Source organism: Marmota marmota, unplaced genomic scaffold, assembly GCF_001458135.2.
Source record: "Marmota marmota marmota unplaced genomic scaffold, marMar, whole genome shotgun sequence".
NCBI lineage: Eukaryota > Metazoa > Chordata > Mammalia > Rodentia > Sciuridae > Marmota > Marmota marmota.
The window spans coordinates 83861085-83880023 of record NW_026000026.1 but is presented as its reverse complement, the minus strand read 5'-3'; the positions used below and the strand labels follow the sequence as shown (position 1 = coordinate 83880023).

General features: G+C 37.4%; 1 protein-coding gene across 1 annotated transcript in view; it reads right to left on the bottom strand.

Moving 5' to 3' along the window:
• Window positions 1-18939, bottom strand: part of Fbn2 (fibrillin 2) — a 232106-nt gene that overhangs the window by 62281 nt on the left and 150886 nt on the right. The window contains exons 22-28 of the mRNA XM_015500761.2: window positions 17968-18093; window positions 13235-13354; window positions 7807-7944; window positions 7201-7251; window positions 6606-6731; window positions 3271-3498; window positions 2633-2758 (exon numbers count right to left, since the gene is read on the bottom strand). Coding sequence (XP_015356247.2) covers window positions 2633-2758; window positions 3271-3498; window positions 6606-6731; window positions 7201-7251; window positions 7807-7944; window positions 13235-13354; window positions 17968-18093 — 915 coding nt within the window. The remainder of the gene's footprint in view (window positions 1-2632; window positions 2759-3270; window positions 3499-6605; window positions 6732-7200; window positions 7252-7806; window positions 7945-13234; window positions 13355-17967; window positions 18094-18939) is intronic.

Sequence of the window (18939 nt, the reverse complement as noted above, 5' to 3'; positions counted from 1 at the left end):
TATCCATAACTAAAATGTTTCCAAGAAAATGTGACATTTAAAAAAATTTGTCACAATAGAAAAAATGCTTTTGCCACTATAGTTTTCAGTGAATTTAATTTTAAAGTTTTTTGCCATAGGATTTAAGGATTTAGTCAGTGGATGACTCATGTGTGTCCTCTTGGGTGGAGGTATCTCAGCCTCTGCTTTCTCCCAGGTTTTAATTCTCTAATTACCAGCCATATTGAAAAAATGCAAGTACTTTCTTTTAAATAGAAGTCACACATATATGATGAAGCACCTAACAGTATGCAAATTAATTCTCCTACTTTTATCTGTCATATCTGGTGATTGGTGCTGAGCCCTAAGAGGGGCATATGACACAACCTTTGATGGAGCAGGGGCATTGTTTGACTAACATACTGTGGTGGGAGCTTCACTGTGTAAGAGTGTGAACTCTGAAATTAAGTGTCTGGTTAGAAACCTCATCTGTCACTGTGTTTGGGGCCTTGAAAAAAATCATTTAACTTCTCTAGGCCTCAATTTGTTTTTTATCTGAAGAAGAACCCACCTGCAGATTTATATTAGTTAAACGCTAAAAACTGCATTTCTCATAGAAAGTGCTACACACGTGTAAGCTATTCTCTGCTCAGAGCTGGCATTTTGGGGGTGACTTGTGAACTGGTCCTTGAAAATGTTGTTCCAACTTTAAAGTAGAGAGGCAAGAGACACAGTACACCTGTGAATGACATTAATGCACCTCGGAGAACAGGAAGTTATAGAGTAGCTGTCTTTGAGGGTAGTCATGGGTATAAGCACAAGCAGGATGGGTGGGATCACCTAGGATCACTTTACACCTTGTAAAGAATGGGTCAATAAATTTCTATGGAATTTCACATTATATCCCCAAACAAGGCAGTTTATTAACAAAAAATCTGTCTCCTACTACTGAAGAAAAAAATGTTTGAGATTAATAAATTCACTTGGTTAATGTCACAACAAAAACAAGATGTTGGGATCAGAACTGGAAGAACTCAAAGCTTCTTTACCCAGGGTCCAAAGTTGCCTGAGTTAATGGAAGTTGTTTTGCCAGAAGTTACACAATCTAAGTCCTGTATGAGGATGATAAACCCAGTGGTTGTGAAAATGAGGGCTTTAATTGTGGTAACTCAAAGGTAGAAGAACTTAGAGGAGCATGTGCTATAGTAGATAATGTGATATGTCACCCAGGTCCCCTTTCTAGAAAGAAGGACCTACTTTCCCCCTCTCTCAGCTGTGGGAAATGTGCTAGTAGAAAGCTCTCCTCTAAGACAGGCAATGCTTCAGCTAAGACCTGTTTCTCACAGTCACACCTTTTCTTAGCAGCTCTAGCTGAGAGGCCGAGGAGAATATGCACCAAGGGAAAGTTTTAAAAGAAATTTACATATGTGGCTCTTCTAAATGAGAGAGCAGAAATCAAAACAGTAAAAGAAATGGCTACTTAAAAGAGGGGTGAGAGGTAAAATAGGAAAACAGATTGGCACATGTTGGAAGGAAAACAGAAAGACTGAAGAAAAGTTCTGAACTGTTTATAGGTTGAGCAAAAGGGACTGTGAAGAGGAGATGCTAGAGCCAGAGGAGTTGAGCCTTAAGCAGGAGCAGGAAGGAGAGTGAGGGTGGAGGACTGAACTGCAAATCCAGGAAGAGCTTCTCATTCTCTGAAACTGGAGGAGGGACAATGGGAGGAAAGAAAAGTTTTATTAGGAGGCTCTATGAGTACAGAACTGGCAATCAGACTTGAAGGGTGATGAGAGGCATGTAGGTCAAGTGACATTTTAGAAGTGCTGAGAGATACTGGAAGCAGCTTTAAGAGGTGCACAGGTGCACTGCTGAGCGCCTGTGAGGACTTGGCTGAAGGCACAAGTAGGAATCTCAGGCAGCTCTCCTCACACTCTCTCAGCAAAAGTTCAGCAGCCCAGAGTGGAAAAATCCACAGTGAGGGAATTAGGGATGTGGCATTGGGTAAAGCAAGAAGACAAGCAGAACTTGAGAGGACCCAATGGACAGCTATGGAATACTCAGGAATCACCTAGTCTGGGTGGGTACAGGAAGGAGCTAAGGGGGACATTCCAATGGACATCAGGAGGGAAGGTGGGAGAAAAGGGAAAATTTCAGAGACTATGAATGAAGAGAGTTCTGAAAATAAGATCTTGGGCAAAAAATAACAATTTGTCATATTATCTAATACACAAATTTTGAGCTTCATAGCTTTCAAATTAAAGGGAATGGGAATGGATGATTATGGATAGTGACTGAAGTCTAATTAGTAAGAGTACTATTCACAGATGAGTAAGATAAGTCATAATTGCTCCATCTTCAACTTTAAAACTTTTTAATAGTATGCCATTCAAAATTGTGTAATTATTGTAGATTTAATGGCTACATTCTTTAGTCCTCAAATATTTTGAAAATCGTATTTCTTCATATAATACAAATAGCATTTTGGTGCTAGTTTGCAGATGTCTCACAAGTTTATTTGGAGAACTGACTTATGGGAAAAGAAAAATAAAAAGTTACAAGTTCCCAGGGAATGGGCTTTTGAAGGCAGTATTTTCAAACAGAGCAAAAGACAAAAGGCCAGGGATTGCCAAATAACACAAAAGAACAATCTCACCTGTGCAGTTCCTTTCCTCCATGTCCAAAGCGAAGCCACTATTGCAACGGCACTTGAAACTTCCAATTGTATTTCTGCATTTTCCATAGGTGCACATCCCAGGAAAGGCTTTGCATTCATTGATATCTAAAAGAAGAAGGAAGCCAAATTTGGAGCTGGCTGATATACACAAGGAGGTTCATCATTTATGTTAAAAATTCATCATGATGGAAAATAATAATAATGTACCTAAGTAAAAACGAGGGCCATCAAACTTTGAAATGATCTATCTCATTGATAACCAATGTAAAAGTTTCTGGTGTGAAAAAGATCCTCTATTTTTAACAGAATGCTGATCCCTTTATTTCTGACTGTTTTATGTAGTAAGGAGGGGATACAGATCTTTTTGCTACTGAAGTAGCTGTCAGGTCACCTCTCCAAAGGTCAAGTGAAGGAAGGCAGAGGGATCGCAGAAGGAATGAAAAGAGCAAGATGAGAAGTCTATTTCTAGCTTTTCTTCAGGGCCATCTTACATGGGTAATTGATACTCCCGGGCCATTGGGTGCCCAGAAGTCATGTCTCTAAAGCAAAACCAATTCTCAGAGGGTGTAGAGGGTGTCCTGCTAGTGCAGAGGAACCAGGGCACCGCTGGCAGTTACCTTTGTAAAATGGCCTCCCAGTGAGAACATCCCCTCGGTTAGCAAAGCCAGGTCCCCGAGGACATAGGGCCTCAAACTCCTTGGTGCCAGGTTTGGGACATTCTTCACACTCAGTGCCCCAGGCTGCCCCCACAGCACAGCAGCAGGCATCCATGCGGAACTTTCCAGGAACTGGGTGGATGCATTCATCTTCATCCCACTTCAAGTAGCACTGCTCCATACGGATATCTACGCAGAGAGACCAGAGCCTAAGAGTGCTGACACCTCACCAAACATTCACATACCTAGTGTCCACTCAGCACCAGGTGTGAGGATGGGCCCTGGAGATGAACTGGTGGGTGAGACATGTAGTCCTTGAGCTCCTACAAGGGACTCCATAATGGGAGTCACTTAGGAGAGCAAAAGTGAGTTCCTTTTCAGCTTTCTCACAAGAAAACTTGCAACAGAAAAGCTCTCCTAGTGACATGACTCTTTTTGTTGTCTCCTATAACCCCCTTTTGTATTGTTCACATCAGAAAGAGTAATTTTAATGCCAGATTCCTCTTGTTCAGTGAATTGCTCAAAGTGGCTTTTGAGCAGTCTTGACCGATCCTAGTCATAAAACAGCAAATGATCAGTTGCAATCTATTTTCTAATTTCATACAACTATTAAAATTGCTGTTTAAAAGAAAAAATATAATTTACAGGGGGTTATTTTCCACCTGCCCAATGTACTTTGTGCAGCATGGTTTTTGCCCTAGATTATGTAAATCTTCTGTATTAAGGAATCAAACAATTTGCTTAAATGTCACATTTTCCCATCAATTTCAAAACATACCAATGTTTCAGTGCTTAGTCTGTGCTAGCCAGGATGAGAGGATATCAGTAAATAGTCAACAGGATCAGTATGGTGTATTAACAGTTTACAGATCATCTGTTAGCCAACTGAATTGGTGGTAAAGCTACAACCAAACATTCAGTTGTTTAATCACAAATATGGATCAGAATGATAAGGTTATGAGTTTAGAAAAGGTCATTCTTAATTAAATAACACAATTTATTTGATAAGAGAATTTCTAAATATTAAATTGATTTTTGAACCCCAAAAAACTGTTTAGCAGAGGAAAAGAGATTCCTGATGGAAATTTGGACAAATAAATTAATGTTTGCTATTTTAGTTAATGTCAATAATTCCTTCAAGTCCTCAACCAAAGGTAACATCCACTTGAGCAACTGTCTTTAACGTAAAGTTATAATTAAAAAGTCCTATTTTAAGAAATTAATGTGATAAAGTTTTATTTTGATTCTGTAGACTAGACATAAGCATTCACAGCAGGTAATTCTGCCTTATATATCAACATTAAACTAATCAAGAATCTCCTTCTCTGCCAGTGTAAAGAGTGACAATAATCCAGTGAGTCATATTCCCACAAGGCTCCGGGTCTCAGTTACAGCTAGCTCCATTCAACACTGTCACTCGGGAAGTCAGGCTCTTCACAAGATGGGCAAGTTTCATATAAGTACCGGTATCCTGAGAATTGCAGCCTGAGATTTACTGTTTTTAAGGTCATTAACGTGATTTTTCTCAAGAAGCCATTCTGGGATTAAATTGGGGAGAGATAGATATTTGAATTTAAGTATGAAAAAAGTCATGAGATCCTGGAAGAGCAATCCTAGGTCTTTACTACAAAGATTCATATTGATATTTACATCAGGAATCAGAATAGCCAGAAGATGGGCCTCATAAGCTCTGGCTTTCACAGAAATTAAAACATCAGCTTGGAAATCTTTGGATGGTATGTGTGCCACCATCTGCTTCAGTCTCCACTGCTCTTTTAAATTAGCACTTCAGTAATTTATGTTACCTGCCTGGCTTCCCCAGGCATTTGGGATCACTGATTTAAAAGATGCTCAGTCAGAGTAATTTACCACTACTTTTATTCTTAAATATATGACATTTCCATATGCCAATATCTTGAAACTTCCTCACATCCACAGACAGAATAGTAAATGTAGCTTAATCCCAGTAGTGACAAAAACAAGCATAAGGATAAAAAAATCGTATATATTGATTTAAAATATTATAAAGGCTCTGGTTTTGAGTGATGTCACTGGAAACTGATTTTGCTGAGTGATAGTTTACAATCAACATATCTTCATATACTCTAATCCTGAATTTCTAAAGGCAACATGATTTCATTTGAACATGCAAATACAATTATTTTGTCATCTTCAAAAGATGCCTTTTTTTTCTAAACATGGTACCTAATTTAAAATATTTAAAAATTGGAAAAGTATATTTTATTCTTCTACTTTGCAATCTATGCTTTCTAAATAATTTCACATTAATGTATAGCATGTTTTCTACCCAAATTTAAATATGCTATCAAAAATTAAAGTGAAATGTGTGTTAACTACAGTAACCAGATAGTATGGTACTACAAACTTTCTTTTCTTACTACTGATTTAAAAAATCACTGATATGAAACTGTTAAATGTTAATATTACCATTGCTAATACTCTGCCTACACTCTTAAATGTCAAAAATGAACCTACATAAAGATGTTTTGAAATGAAAAATTTATTGTTTCATAGCTCATGGGAAAAAATCCCTTCAAATGAAAAACTGTTGTTTACAAACAATATGAAATTAATAGGTTTCTTTTTCCACCATTAAATTCAAGTTTAGTAATGACACTGATAAAGAATAAGGTCAAATTGCCATACATACAATATAGCGTTGAAAAAAGATTCCTCAGTTTAGATCTTTATAATATAAAGCATTAAGAAAATTTAAACTCTGAAGTGGGGAAAGGAAGGACCAGGACCTGTCATTGTTTTCAAACAGAAACAAATAACAAATTTCCCCATTGTCCAAAGGGTACAGCTGCAGTTAGCTGGTAACTGCTGACTTTTTAAAGTGCTGGTCTACATTTATTCTTCTGTGTTACAAACAATACATAGTTTTCTATTAACTCAGTATGAAAGACTGAACTTGCCTGAAGTATCTGATTAAAGAAACAATTTTAAAAGATAGTTTTTTTTGTTTTGTTTTGTTTTTTGGTGCTGGGGATTGAACCCAGGGCTTTGTGCATGCAAGGCAAGCACTCTATCAACTGAGCTATATCCCCAGCCCCAAGATAGATTTTTGAGTAGTACCAACTTTAGGTATTAAGCAGAAAATATTTTACTTAAATACATTCATTTAAAAAATATCCTGAAGTGATTTTTCTCCCAAATATCTTATTTGAAGCAACTTTCACCAGACTCAGTGGTTTTGGATGGGCCACTAACCAAAGGACAAGAAAATTCATGGCTAGTTTCATGCATAAAATCCATGAGGGCATGAATCTTACCCAAACACACACGTCCAGTTCCATCCAATGTAAGGCCTTCTGGGCACTCACAATGAAAAGACCCTTTGCTATTGACGCAGCGTCCATTTGGACAAACGCCAGGAAACACCTCACATTCATTAACGTCTGCAGGGAAATGGAGTGAGCAGAGGGGTAAAGAAGTCACAAATAGGAAAAACAGGTGCAGTTGCACTTCCTGTATAACATATTCAATCTGCAATACAATGTGGATTATTACTTGAGTTAAGCAGAAATATTCCACAACCCAGCCACCAGCTCTCCTAGGCACCAGCTGTGAAAACGACCACAGCCTTGTCTATCCATAAAACAGCCCAGACATGCTCCTCTGCCAGCTGTTCTGTGCCTTGGAGGCTGGCGATGTCCTCAGGAAACTTACCAACTGCATAAAGAGGAGAAATGGGAAACCCCAAGCTGCTTCCCCCAAGTACTGTGCTAAAGTATTTGTTGATTACACTGACTATTTTCATTGAAATTTCAAGATCTCTGAAGGTAAAAAATATTTCCAAAGCATGAGAGTGAATATCAATTTTATGATACTGCTCTGAAGATTTACATCATCTAAGAATTCACTCACCTTCACAAGTGACACCTTTAATCCTAGCAAATCCTCTTGCACAAGCTGTATCTATAAGAACAACAGGACAGACTTTTACTTCATTATAAAAGAAAATACAACTGTTTTAAGCTCAAGAAACAATATGACAGAATTTTAAATTGAAGGTGGAGCTTTAAAGGCTGAAGACTCCAGTTCTCTCTTTCTTCAATTCAGTGGAACAGGACTTGAGTGGTAACTATACTGGCAGCGACTTGTATCAAGATGTTTCCTACAAGACTTGTATCAAGATGTTCCCTACAATTCCTCTTTCCTCGTATTGACAACTGAATGACAAGTAAGTAAAGGACTCAGGAGAGCCAGAGTCATCATATTCTACTGGGATACATGCCAAGAAAGGATAGTGAAGGATACAAGTAGCTACTTAGCACCTAGATTCAAACCAATTCCTTTCCTTGTCTAAAACAACTGAAAGATCTGCTTCTACTATGAGGAAAAACCAAATGCATGTTTTAGGAGGTGAATATTTTTAGCTAGGAAAGACAACAATTTAGATAGGTGTCTGCCCCAGTAAGAAGCACACAGTGACAAATTTAGAAGCCCAGAAGCCCCTGGACGGCCACCTACCTAGTTCACAGCGCTCACAGGGGCTCCCCCAGGCAGCTCCCAGGGTAGCACAGCATTCGGATTTCAGAGTGGCTCCGTTAATGTTCACTTCACAGCGGTTGTCCTGGATGTTGAGCCAACAGGTCCCTTTCAGGCTGTCTGAAAAGGAGTAGGAAAGGTTGGAGAACTTGTACCTCCAAAGCAAATGGAATTCCACCGTGTACACCAAAGGCGTGTGTTACAGTGTTAAAAAACATAAGAAAATCAATTTTTAAGGCTTTACTAACATGTCCCTTGAACACACATGAACAAACATTAAAATATGGCATTTTACATATATGTAAATGACTGTACTCCACACATCTCATGATATGGCAATAATACAATTATGTTTCTGACAGCCTATCGAGGAGTCATTGTCACCCAAGAAACACAGTGCACTGCCATGAAGACACCATCACTTGAGTGAAAAATATTTGTAAGATTTATCCTTTGTGATAAATGCTTTGATATTTAAGATTTTATTAAATAAAATTCCTCAAATAATCTCCTCTCCTAATTTCCCACCAAATTAACTACATACAATTTGTGTTCTGTAATAGAGAAACCAATATTTCTTGAAACTGAAAAACTTGAAAGAAAAAAACCCTAAGAAATAAAGAAGGAAATAAATAAACATCACCTATAAATCTACCACTGAGGCATCCTCAGGGCTAATACCTGATGTATTTTCTTTTAGGCATTTTCCTATGCATGTGTATATAACCTTTAGTTCAAAAAGTAATATATGTTCATGGTAAATCTTCTGAGGAAAGAGAGAAGTATAAAGAAGATCAAGAATTACCTGGCATCCAACCATTTTAGATATAACCACCCTAACTTAAGGGTGTCTCCGTATCAAATGTAAGTTCCTGCTTTTGAATGTAGAGTTATCTAGTAAAATACTACCTTACTTTGAAATTTTATTCCATGTGCATTACGAGCAGTTGGAATACCTGCAGATGTCATAACAGTATTTCAAACAAATATTAAAATACTGTTAAGTAACTGATTTTGAAGCAGTGATAAGTAACCCAATCAAAGTTGACATGACAAAACAGCAACTGGATACACAAAGATGAAGCTTTCTTTATAGAACTGTGGTTCTCCATTAAGTGTGCAAGGCTCTTGTTAAAATGCAGATCCATGTCTCCAGATATGCATCCCAGACACCTGCATTTTGACAAGCTCCTCAGGTGATCCTGATGCAGGTCATGCAGAAAACACAATTTCAGGTTTTGGTTTTAAGAGTGTACTGTGGTACACAGATGAGGAAAATAACAAGGTGTATTTCTATATCATTTACTCTAAAACTCAAAAAATTTAATAATAGGTGCAGATAAAGTTTTACTTCCACATTCAATAATAAAAACAAATAATAACTCTCACAAACCCAGAAAGGGAGTTGTGATGAAAGTGGCGGGTCTTGATGAGACTGGTACTGCAGCCAGGAGGAGGCTGCCACAGCCGAAACCCTCGGGAGCAGAGGTTGAAATAAACAACTCTCATCTTGACTGGATATGAGAAGTTATGAGGCAAAGGTGTGCAAAGAATTGGATGATCACTTTGCCTTCTTTCTCTCTGGCTGGAACATTCACTTTGGTGTACAACTGTACACAAGTGAAAAAGGTTTGCTTGATAATGCTTGTGTCAAGTCCCAGCTACAGGCTCTTTACCACCTCACACCTGTGTATTCTGTAGCACAGAGGAAGCAGGTGCTTGTGGAAGACCACTGCAAATTTAAGAGGTCTTCACTGATCCAAATTAGTTACTGAATTCTCCAAACTAGTTAGTGACCTTGGGTGTGATCATTTTAAGTAAGATACAATAATAGGAACTGAAAATGTTGACAAAGGCACTATTCTAAAGGCTTTCCATCTATTTGTTTACTTATTAAAACAGCCATATGAGGTATGTGCAATTTGCAGATGAGGAAACAGAGGCACAGAGAAGTCAACTCATTTATTCAAGGTCACTCAGCTAGTACAGGATCAGAATCAAGATTTGAATTTGCAAGCTCTATTCTAGCCCTTCATTCTGTAGCACCACACCTGTTGGTACTGAATCAATGCTTGAAAGTTACAAGTCATCGGAAGCCCCCCTCTCATTTCTCTTTCTCCTTCTTTCCCTGTCTCTATCTGCCTCTCTTTCTTTTTCACACTTACACAGGATAGATACACATGCATGGTCAGGGTTTGGTTAAGAACTCTGAAAAAAGAGCTGGGCACGTTGGTGCATGCCTGTAATCCCAGGGGCTCGGGAGGCTTGTGAGTTCAAAGCCAGCCTCAGGAAAAGCCAGGTGCTAAGCAATTCAGTGAGACCCTGTCTCTAAATAAAATACAAAATAGTGCTGGGGATGTGGCTCAGGGGTCGAGTGCCCCTCAGTTCAATCCCCTGTACAAAAACAAAACAAACAAACAAACAAAAACTCTGAAAAACAAATAAACCAGTAGTAGTTGGAGAGACACTGTTACTTTAACTGAGATGGTCAGAGAAGTCCTGACTTACTATGTAACATATAAATAGAGAATAAAAAGAATAAAAATTTGTGGCAACCAGCCACAGAGATCAAATACAGCAAGTTTCACATGGGATCACACTGGACGGGTATGGGCAAGAAGTAGGCTGGGGTGGCTCAGGTGGAGGGGTGGAAGGCAGAGCAATGGGAGACAGAGACAGCGTGAGATCATGAGGGTAACACAGACTTTGGCAAAGCTCTGAGCTTTTGCTCTGAGTGAGTGGAGAAGCCAAGGTTTTTATAGTCAGGGTTTCCAGACAAAGAATGACATGTGCTGACTTATGATTTAAAAGCATTACCCAGTGGCTATGTGGAAAATAGACTCCAGGGTAGCAAGCATGGGTGAGGGAGGAGGGGTGTTCGAGATAGAGGTTACAGTAATAATCAGGGTTGTTGGTAGCAAGTGGTTGGAATAGCCATCGACTTCAAGTATAATCAATAGGTTTTGCTGATGGATTTGATGTACAGTTTGAGAAGAAGGAATTGAGGATGATGCCAAGGATTTGGGGTGTGGAAGTTGGAAGAATGGAGTTGCCATTTGCCAAGACAGAACTGTTTCTAGGAAACACAGGTTCAAGCCAAAAGATAGGAATTTGGGTTTGGACGTGTTATGTTTGAGATGTCTAAGCAGTCGTCTGCACTTGGATGTCTCAAACAGCTGGAATTAGTGGAGAGGTTGAATATGGGGTGATCAATTTGAGAATCAAGGTAGAGGCCATCTAAGGATGAGCGCCCGCAGAGAAGCAAAAAGGTCCATGGACTGACCGGTGGAACCTGTCAGGTTGGAGGGGAGGCTCACCAAAGGAAATGGAAAAAATGAGCCAGAAAAGTGAAAGGATAAGAAGAAAGCTGTGCTTCGGAGGCCAAAAATGAAGCACTTACTAAGAAAGAGCAAATGCTGGACGGCCAAACTCAGCTAATAGTTTAACGTGGAGAATGAAAATAAGCTGTTGGATTTGATCACAGGGTGGTTATTCCATACAAGGGGAGGACAGAGTGCAGACCCCAAAGATGAGGGAGTGTGGGTTATACAGAGCCATCAAACCAAAGTAGTGTAATGCACAAAGGTAGTATCAGTCACGGTTATTGTTCTATATTTAATGATATCAATTGTAATACAAAATAGTCTTTGAAGTATTTCAGAATAATTTAAAATGAATTTTTAATTTGGAAGTTTGAAGAATAGATTCTGAATCCTTACATATTTCTAGTATTCAAATACCTCATATATGATCTAATTTAACTTTAGTGACCATATCATTGTTTTTGTTCCTTTCGAAATGTAGAGACCTGAACCCTGTGAAAGAAAGCTCTAGGCTAATCATCAACACAAGTCACTGATGGTCCTCTAAAAACACATACATAACTTTCCTCTGTATATTTTACTATTTTCTATTCCATTTTTTTCCTTGGATGTGCTTTTTTAAAGGAAAGTTGATAAGATCATGTCTAAAATTTTAATATAGTAAGTAGATTTCTCTCTGAGTAGTTTTAGGCTAGGACATTCAAATTCCATCATAATGAATGAAAGAATGGCACTGGCTGGGAAGAAAATATGGTGGTGCTTAGTTGCTGGCAAGGGGAAGAATGACATAATGACTTGGGAATTAAAAGTCTCTGTTTCATTAACAACTCTAAGGCCAAAAGGCCAAAATAATAGAAGTCTATACAGTGAAGCAAAAACCAAGATAGCTTTGATGCTCAAGTGGCTTACAGACTTAAGATTTCTGACACACTAATCTACTAATGCTGAAATTATTTCCTTGGCATAATATAATGACTCCACTCAGTTGGAAATTGTTCCTTAGCAAAAATATTTCTGCCTTACCCATCCAATCTGTGCCCTAACTTCCACCAGGAATTCTATAAAGAAAGTAGTGCCTCAGGCACTAATATAGAGACCTGAGGAAGGCTCAGATTTCAGCAGCTGTACCCCACTGGGAGATGGAGAAATCCATACTTCCAAAGAGAAGGTTTCACTGATAATTTTGAACTTGGGTCATTTCTAGTCATTTCACAAACAGGTATCCTGCCATCCAATGATTAACATCAGACATAATACTAAAATGCCATTATCTTTAGCAAGTATTAAATTGAAAATTCATTTTGGCTAAGTAACAAACAAAATATTTCCAAATCATTGGGCACTATGTAAAACTAAAATAGCTTCCTATTTGGAATATATATTTACTTCACTTTAAAGGTAGATGCTAGCCAATAATATGAATTGTGGCATGATTAGAGAATGGAGGCATTGCCCCTAGTAGCACGGAAAAATCACCAATAGTCGTTTCCTTTAAACATGCTGTATTTTTTCAAATAGTAATATGTCAGACAACCTTGTTCTACAAATATCTTATGTCCTTATCCAGAAACAACCTTATGCTTTGAGATGTATTAAAAGATGCTAGTTTAGGAGTTTTGGAATCTTTCTCCTTAAAGATTTCCAAAAGTAAGAAAACACTTATCTTCCCTCATTGGAATTCACAGATTTATGATTGATGAAAAAAAGGAAAACATAATAAATTCCCTATATATGTTTCAAGTTTAAAATCTTCAAATTCTTGTCCTGTTAACTAAATCCAAATTCCGTAACATTTTTGTTCATGATAGAAGGTTGTTTACAGAAAGTATGCAGTAGGGATTTGACTGTACTGTTGCCTAAGGCGTTTTTATGGTAATGTGTATACATATGTCTGTGGTATGGAAATGCTTATAACCTATAGCATATCTACTTATATGAAAGGAATACTTTGTAGAATCTAACGAAATTTAAAAGGATGCCTAGTTTATACAAACATGCTTTTCTCGCGTCACGTTATGTTCTTGCTAAGAGGTATGTGCTTATCTTTGCAGTGAAACCGAAACATCAATACCATGTATGAATCTTACCGATACAGATCAATCCAGTGGAGCTGAGTTTGCTGCCAGGTGAACATTCACAATTGAAAGATCCAAGGTTGTTCCTGCAGGCTCCATTGACACATGGGTTGCTTTCACATTCATTTATATCTGCAATCCAGAAGGAAAAGATTCTGTTAGAACTGCCATGTGTTTCTGGAAAATATTATTCCAACAAGTCATGCTATGCCAGAATGTCTGGTAAACTTGGCTCTTGTAATTTTAATATGGATCTACAAGGCATAAAATGAATGGGGAATGGAGACATGCATTTTACAGTGTAAATACACATCTACATGACTGGGGACTCAGTAGGACTACAGGGAACAGCCTATTTGGAAAGGGTTCAGTATGTGCTCTTTCAATACATTACTCCAACTATATAAATTGGATTAGTTTCCCCTGTAAGAGAATGTAATTCCAGGTGCAACATGCTGTGCACAAACAAATGTCGATCATTTCTGTCATTTATGGTTCTGTGAGGCTTTGAAGACAAAATGTAACAATAGTGGCTTTGATTTCAAACCCCTGGGTATGAATCAGGAAATAAGGGCTGAAACTTTCATATTGGATTCAGAATTCTCCTCTAGTTCTTATCCACCTTTCTCTTTTTTTGGTTCTTTCACATTTATAAGTTTAATCTAGTGAGTTTTTCAAACAACTAATTTTGGCCCAATAAAAATCAGAAAAAACTATAGTTGCAGCTGGGTGCTTTGTTGCATGCCTATAATCTAAGCAACTTGGGAGGCTGAGGCAGGAGGATTGTAGGTTCAAAGCCAGCTTCAGCAACTTAGGCCCTCAGCAACTTAGTAAGAACTTGTCTCACAATAAAAAATAAAAAGGGCTGGGGTATGGCTGAGTGGTTAAATGCTCTTGGATTCAAACCCTGGTACCCACTGCCCGCACCCTACGACCCCCCCCCCCCAAAAAAAAAGGGAAAAAAGGAAAAAAAGAAAAACTATGGTTGGGAGTATAGCTCAGTGCTTGGCAAGTACTTAGCATGTGCAAGGCCATGAGTTCAATCCCCAGGGACAAAAATATACAAAATAGAAAATTAGAAAAAATTGATAAAGTGTAAGTAATTGCATTCAATATGACTCTATAATCATTAATCTGATTTAAGCAAATCATATATCCACAAGCTAATTCTTGCTGATGATTCAAAGCAATGACAGTATGCCTATGTTCTCAAGATCAAAGACACTTCCAGCATAAATTCAACCATTTGAATTTGAAGAAGTGGCTCAGACATTTCTTTCTCTACTTGGTGAATTATCTGAAACAGGTTGAAATACTTCAAGCCTTTTTATGATGAATAGAAGGGTTTTTGAGTTCACCAGAACACTTTTTCCCCCCCAAAGATTACTTTGAATTTAATACAAAGCACTTTCCTATACTGAAGAAAATATAAACAAATAACTGGAAGATGCAAATGCTTATTATTCTTGAATGTCTGGAGTCAAATATAAACTAACAGGGCAGGGCTCACAGTTGATTTTTAAGTCAGTGAGCTTGAAATGCAAATTTAAAAAACTGATGTAGAAAACAAGTAGTGTTACTTCAAAATTACTAAAGAAGTACCCAGATACAAATTTAATTATTAAAATACAAATTGATGAAATATGAATGCATTTTGCTTTCAGATTGTTTGTTGTCTTAATGCAAAATATAAGAGCAGGTTATATTATTATAGCACAGATTTAAAATAAAAAACATATTCCAGAGTATTGAAATTCTTTCATACAAATACAACCTAAAAAATGGAAGCAGATAACTAATCTGAGAATATATCATATATAAATCTCCTATTAATTTCACTTGTGAGAAGTCCCCCCCAAAAGAAAAAGGTAAATGTCACAAATTTTTAAAATCTCTATTTTAAATTAAGCAATGACAAACTCAAAAACTGCAAACATATGCAATGACAACTACAAATATCAACTATTTAGTTTTACTTTAAATACAATGTTTTTATGTTATAAATGTCATGGAACTAGGAATTGAAACAGTTCACTGTACATTCCTGGAAATAAACTTCAAAGCACATCTGGTTTACATTTAACTAGTTATGTCACTGGAAACACAATCTAAACCACAGTACTTGCTGTAAAAATTTTAACTTTCACAGACCCTCAAAGCTCAAACAAAAAAAGTAAAATAAAGATTTTGTAACTTCAGTCTGAAATATAGAGCACCTTTCCTCTCTATTATTACTCCAATTTATTATATATTTAAAATAGCTTGTTGAAAACATGAATGAAAAAGTTCATGAAGAAGGCAAATATATACAGAGAAAGCTAGAATCTTCAAGGAATCTGCTAATAATAATAATTCCCTGTTTAGTCCTTGGAAATTAGTTAAGGGGGAATAGAATGAAGAGAACTGCTTCAGGCAGAGAATTCACTGTTTGCATGCAATAGTGGAAATCAGGAGACCCAAAGGAAAAAGAGATTAGAGGCCTGTGGGTCTATTTTTTTTTTCTGCAAATCACTTAATAAAATGAAAATGCAAATAACTTAGTGGGTAAAAAGTGTAGAAATAAGTTATTTGAATAGGTTTCCCATGATAAATCATTTTTATTTCTGTTAATGTCAGAAGGCTACAGCAAATAATTTCTCTGTCATTTCTTCTGTATTTATGTAACATGAACATCTTTTCTATGAATAACAGATAAAATTTGTTTTTATATTAAAGAAAAGGCTCAGAGTATCAAGAGCAAGTATGCTTTGAACAGAATAAGCACATATCCCTCTTTCTAACCCTCCCTGCTGCCTGGTTTGCTCCTGAAGTGTCAACATTAATATAAATGCCCACGATTACACTACTAAACACCATTGGCTCCTACTCTTCTTACTTGTTCATGTAAGCAGACGAGTGTCTGACTTTTACTTCCTTGGTATTCAGCTCTCATCTTACTTGGTACAGTGGAAAGAATATATTATTCATAATCCTTGACAGTTCGGTGTGAGTACAACTCAGAATCAGACACCAACCATTTAATCCCACACTATGTCTCTCTCACAAGCTCATCAGAGGGTATTGTCACTATGGATGGGAGATCTAGTTGTAATAATCAACAGCTTAAGATGATATCCTAAGGTGCTCTTGCTCTCAAAATTTCCCAAGATTTAACAGCTTACCCTTGAGTAGACAATGGATAAAACAAATTAAGGGCAGTGGGCAGGAAGGGTAAAAGTCAGGAAAAACTTTTAGAAGTCCCTTCTCCCACACCTCCCTAAAAATGTGTAGAGGAGATATGTCTTCACAAAGTCCCTTTTTCAGAGCAATTCTGAAGGGTAAAAGGTATCAGAAGAGGAAGAGACCCTGTAGTTAAGTATATTCAAGAAATCCAAGCTGGTTTAAAAAGAGACCCTAATAACCTTCAGATAGTCCCAACTCTTAAGGGGCCTCCTGCTCAGCAGACCAGAGAACTTCAAATCCTTCCACTAGGAATGGATGACTGATCCGCTCTGAGCAGTTTTCACGAAGCTGTCGAAAAGTGGGGAAATAGTTATCACCACTAAGTTTAGAGAAAAAGAAGACTTCATGCTGAGATTTTCTTTTTCTTCTCTGTTTTTTCCTTTCTTCCGGCTAATTACTGTTTTTCAGTGGCCCTTCCAATTCAATCCAAACTTAGAATTGCACTATGTAATTGCATTTTGTTGACTTGAGCCGAGTCATTTGGTTTTGGCATCTCACTCTATAGTCCTAACCTGCTTCTGTTCACAAGAATGCTTTGAAGTTAAACAGGAAGAAGAAGAGAGAATGCTAACATCTTTTTCACATAATATTGCTATTGCAGTTTTCTTGGCTATGGAACCACTAAGAAACAAATACTTTAACAGATAAGCAAAGGGCTATTCCATAATAATTAAAGACGAAATCTGTTAAAACAAGTGTCTGTTCTGAAGCAGTAATTATATATGAGAAGGTTCTGGAAGCATTATGTAGGCTCATACATCAAGAATTAAACAAGGACAATGACTAGTAGTCATGCCACAGAGGATTCTGAAATATAACTTTGATGGGGACACAAAAATATAATTGAATGCACTTTCACTTGGCCAGTGTTTCAATGAAACAAGGACTTCCCTAAGTGTCCAACTCATTTACATAACTTCCAATGCAGAAAAATGTGGTTCAAAGAAAGGGTTTTTTAAACATTTGTTTATGAACTGTAAGTTCAAATAATATCTATTTAATTATTAATTGGAAATGACAATTTTCTTAGACTGTAAATTTCATTAAAGTGATGATTTTTACTTAGGCCTCAAATGTTCTCTGGGCCAATCTCTTGGGTAAATCGCCTATTTCACAAATAAAATGTGCAAGAGCTGACTTGTCCATTGCAATTCAAGTTCCTAGGTTAACATGTCACAGTGGTTTTAAAAAGGGAAAACAAAGTAACCACACAAAAATCTGCCATTTTATTTCAGCAAGTGAAACAATATGGTTCCTTCCACTCTTTTTTTTCCCCCCACTTCAAAATGTTTGTTTCAAGTGTTGTTGATATTCTATCTGAATGAAATAAAACTGTCAGTGTTTATACACTGGTTAGATGCATGCTATTTCTGAAACTACTGGATTAGCTGAAAGAGATCATTTTCTAAAAAATTCACACAAGCCGTTTTTGAGTATACTGTTTCATAACTGTCAGTGTGATTGACAGGTGTCCATCTCTAGGTACTTTCTTGTCACAGCTAAGGTAAGGAAACAACTCCTACCTTCACATGTCTCCGTCTCTGTCCGGAACACATAGCCAGGGGGGCACGTGCAGCTGTAACTTCCTGGCGTATTTCGGCACAGTCCATTATCACAAAGCAGTCTGTTCACCAAGCACTCATCGATGTCTGAAAGCAATCATTGGAAGACAGGAGATATACGTATTAAAATGTGTATCACAGTGATCAACAATATTTTATTTTTGTTTTTTCTCTATTCCTCCTTTGACTTAGTCTCCCTGTACCACAGCACATACTTTAATCTTAAGCAAAATATATTCAGTTTTATTCAAGTGGGACGTTCTGATGCTAGAGGATACTTCTAAGATCTTTTGGAGGCCTTGAAAAATATGTGCGGTTGCAAAGGCTTCATCGCTATTACTTTGTTCTCCATTTGCTTTTTTTTTTTTTTTTTTTCCAGTTACAATAAATTCACTGTGAAGTTTAATGATATCATGAATGTAAGGCAATCAGCATAATGTTTGGCACATATCAATAATTCAATAAATGCTAGCTATTATTATATTAACAGATACATTTCAAGGAAGAAAGACAATGCAAATTTAGGGAGGATTTTTCAGCCCCGCCCCAATATGCACATACCTCTTTGCAATATGACTTTGCTGCTCAATTTTTTTTTTATTTTTTTTATTATTTTTTTTTATTGTGGGTTGTTCAAAACATTACAAATTTCTTGACATATCATATTCCACACTTTGATTCAAGTGGGTTATGAACTCCCACCTTCAACCCATACACAGATTGCAGAATCACATCAGTTACACATCCATTGATTTACATATTGCCATACTAGTGTCTGTTGTGCTCCACTGCCTTTCCCATCCTCCCCCCTCCCCCCTCCCCACCTCTCCCCTCCCCTCCCCTCCTCTCTCTCTACCTCCTCCACTGTATAACCCTGAGGGTCTCCTTCCATTACCATGCAATTTCCCTTCTCTCTCCCTTTCCCTCCCACCT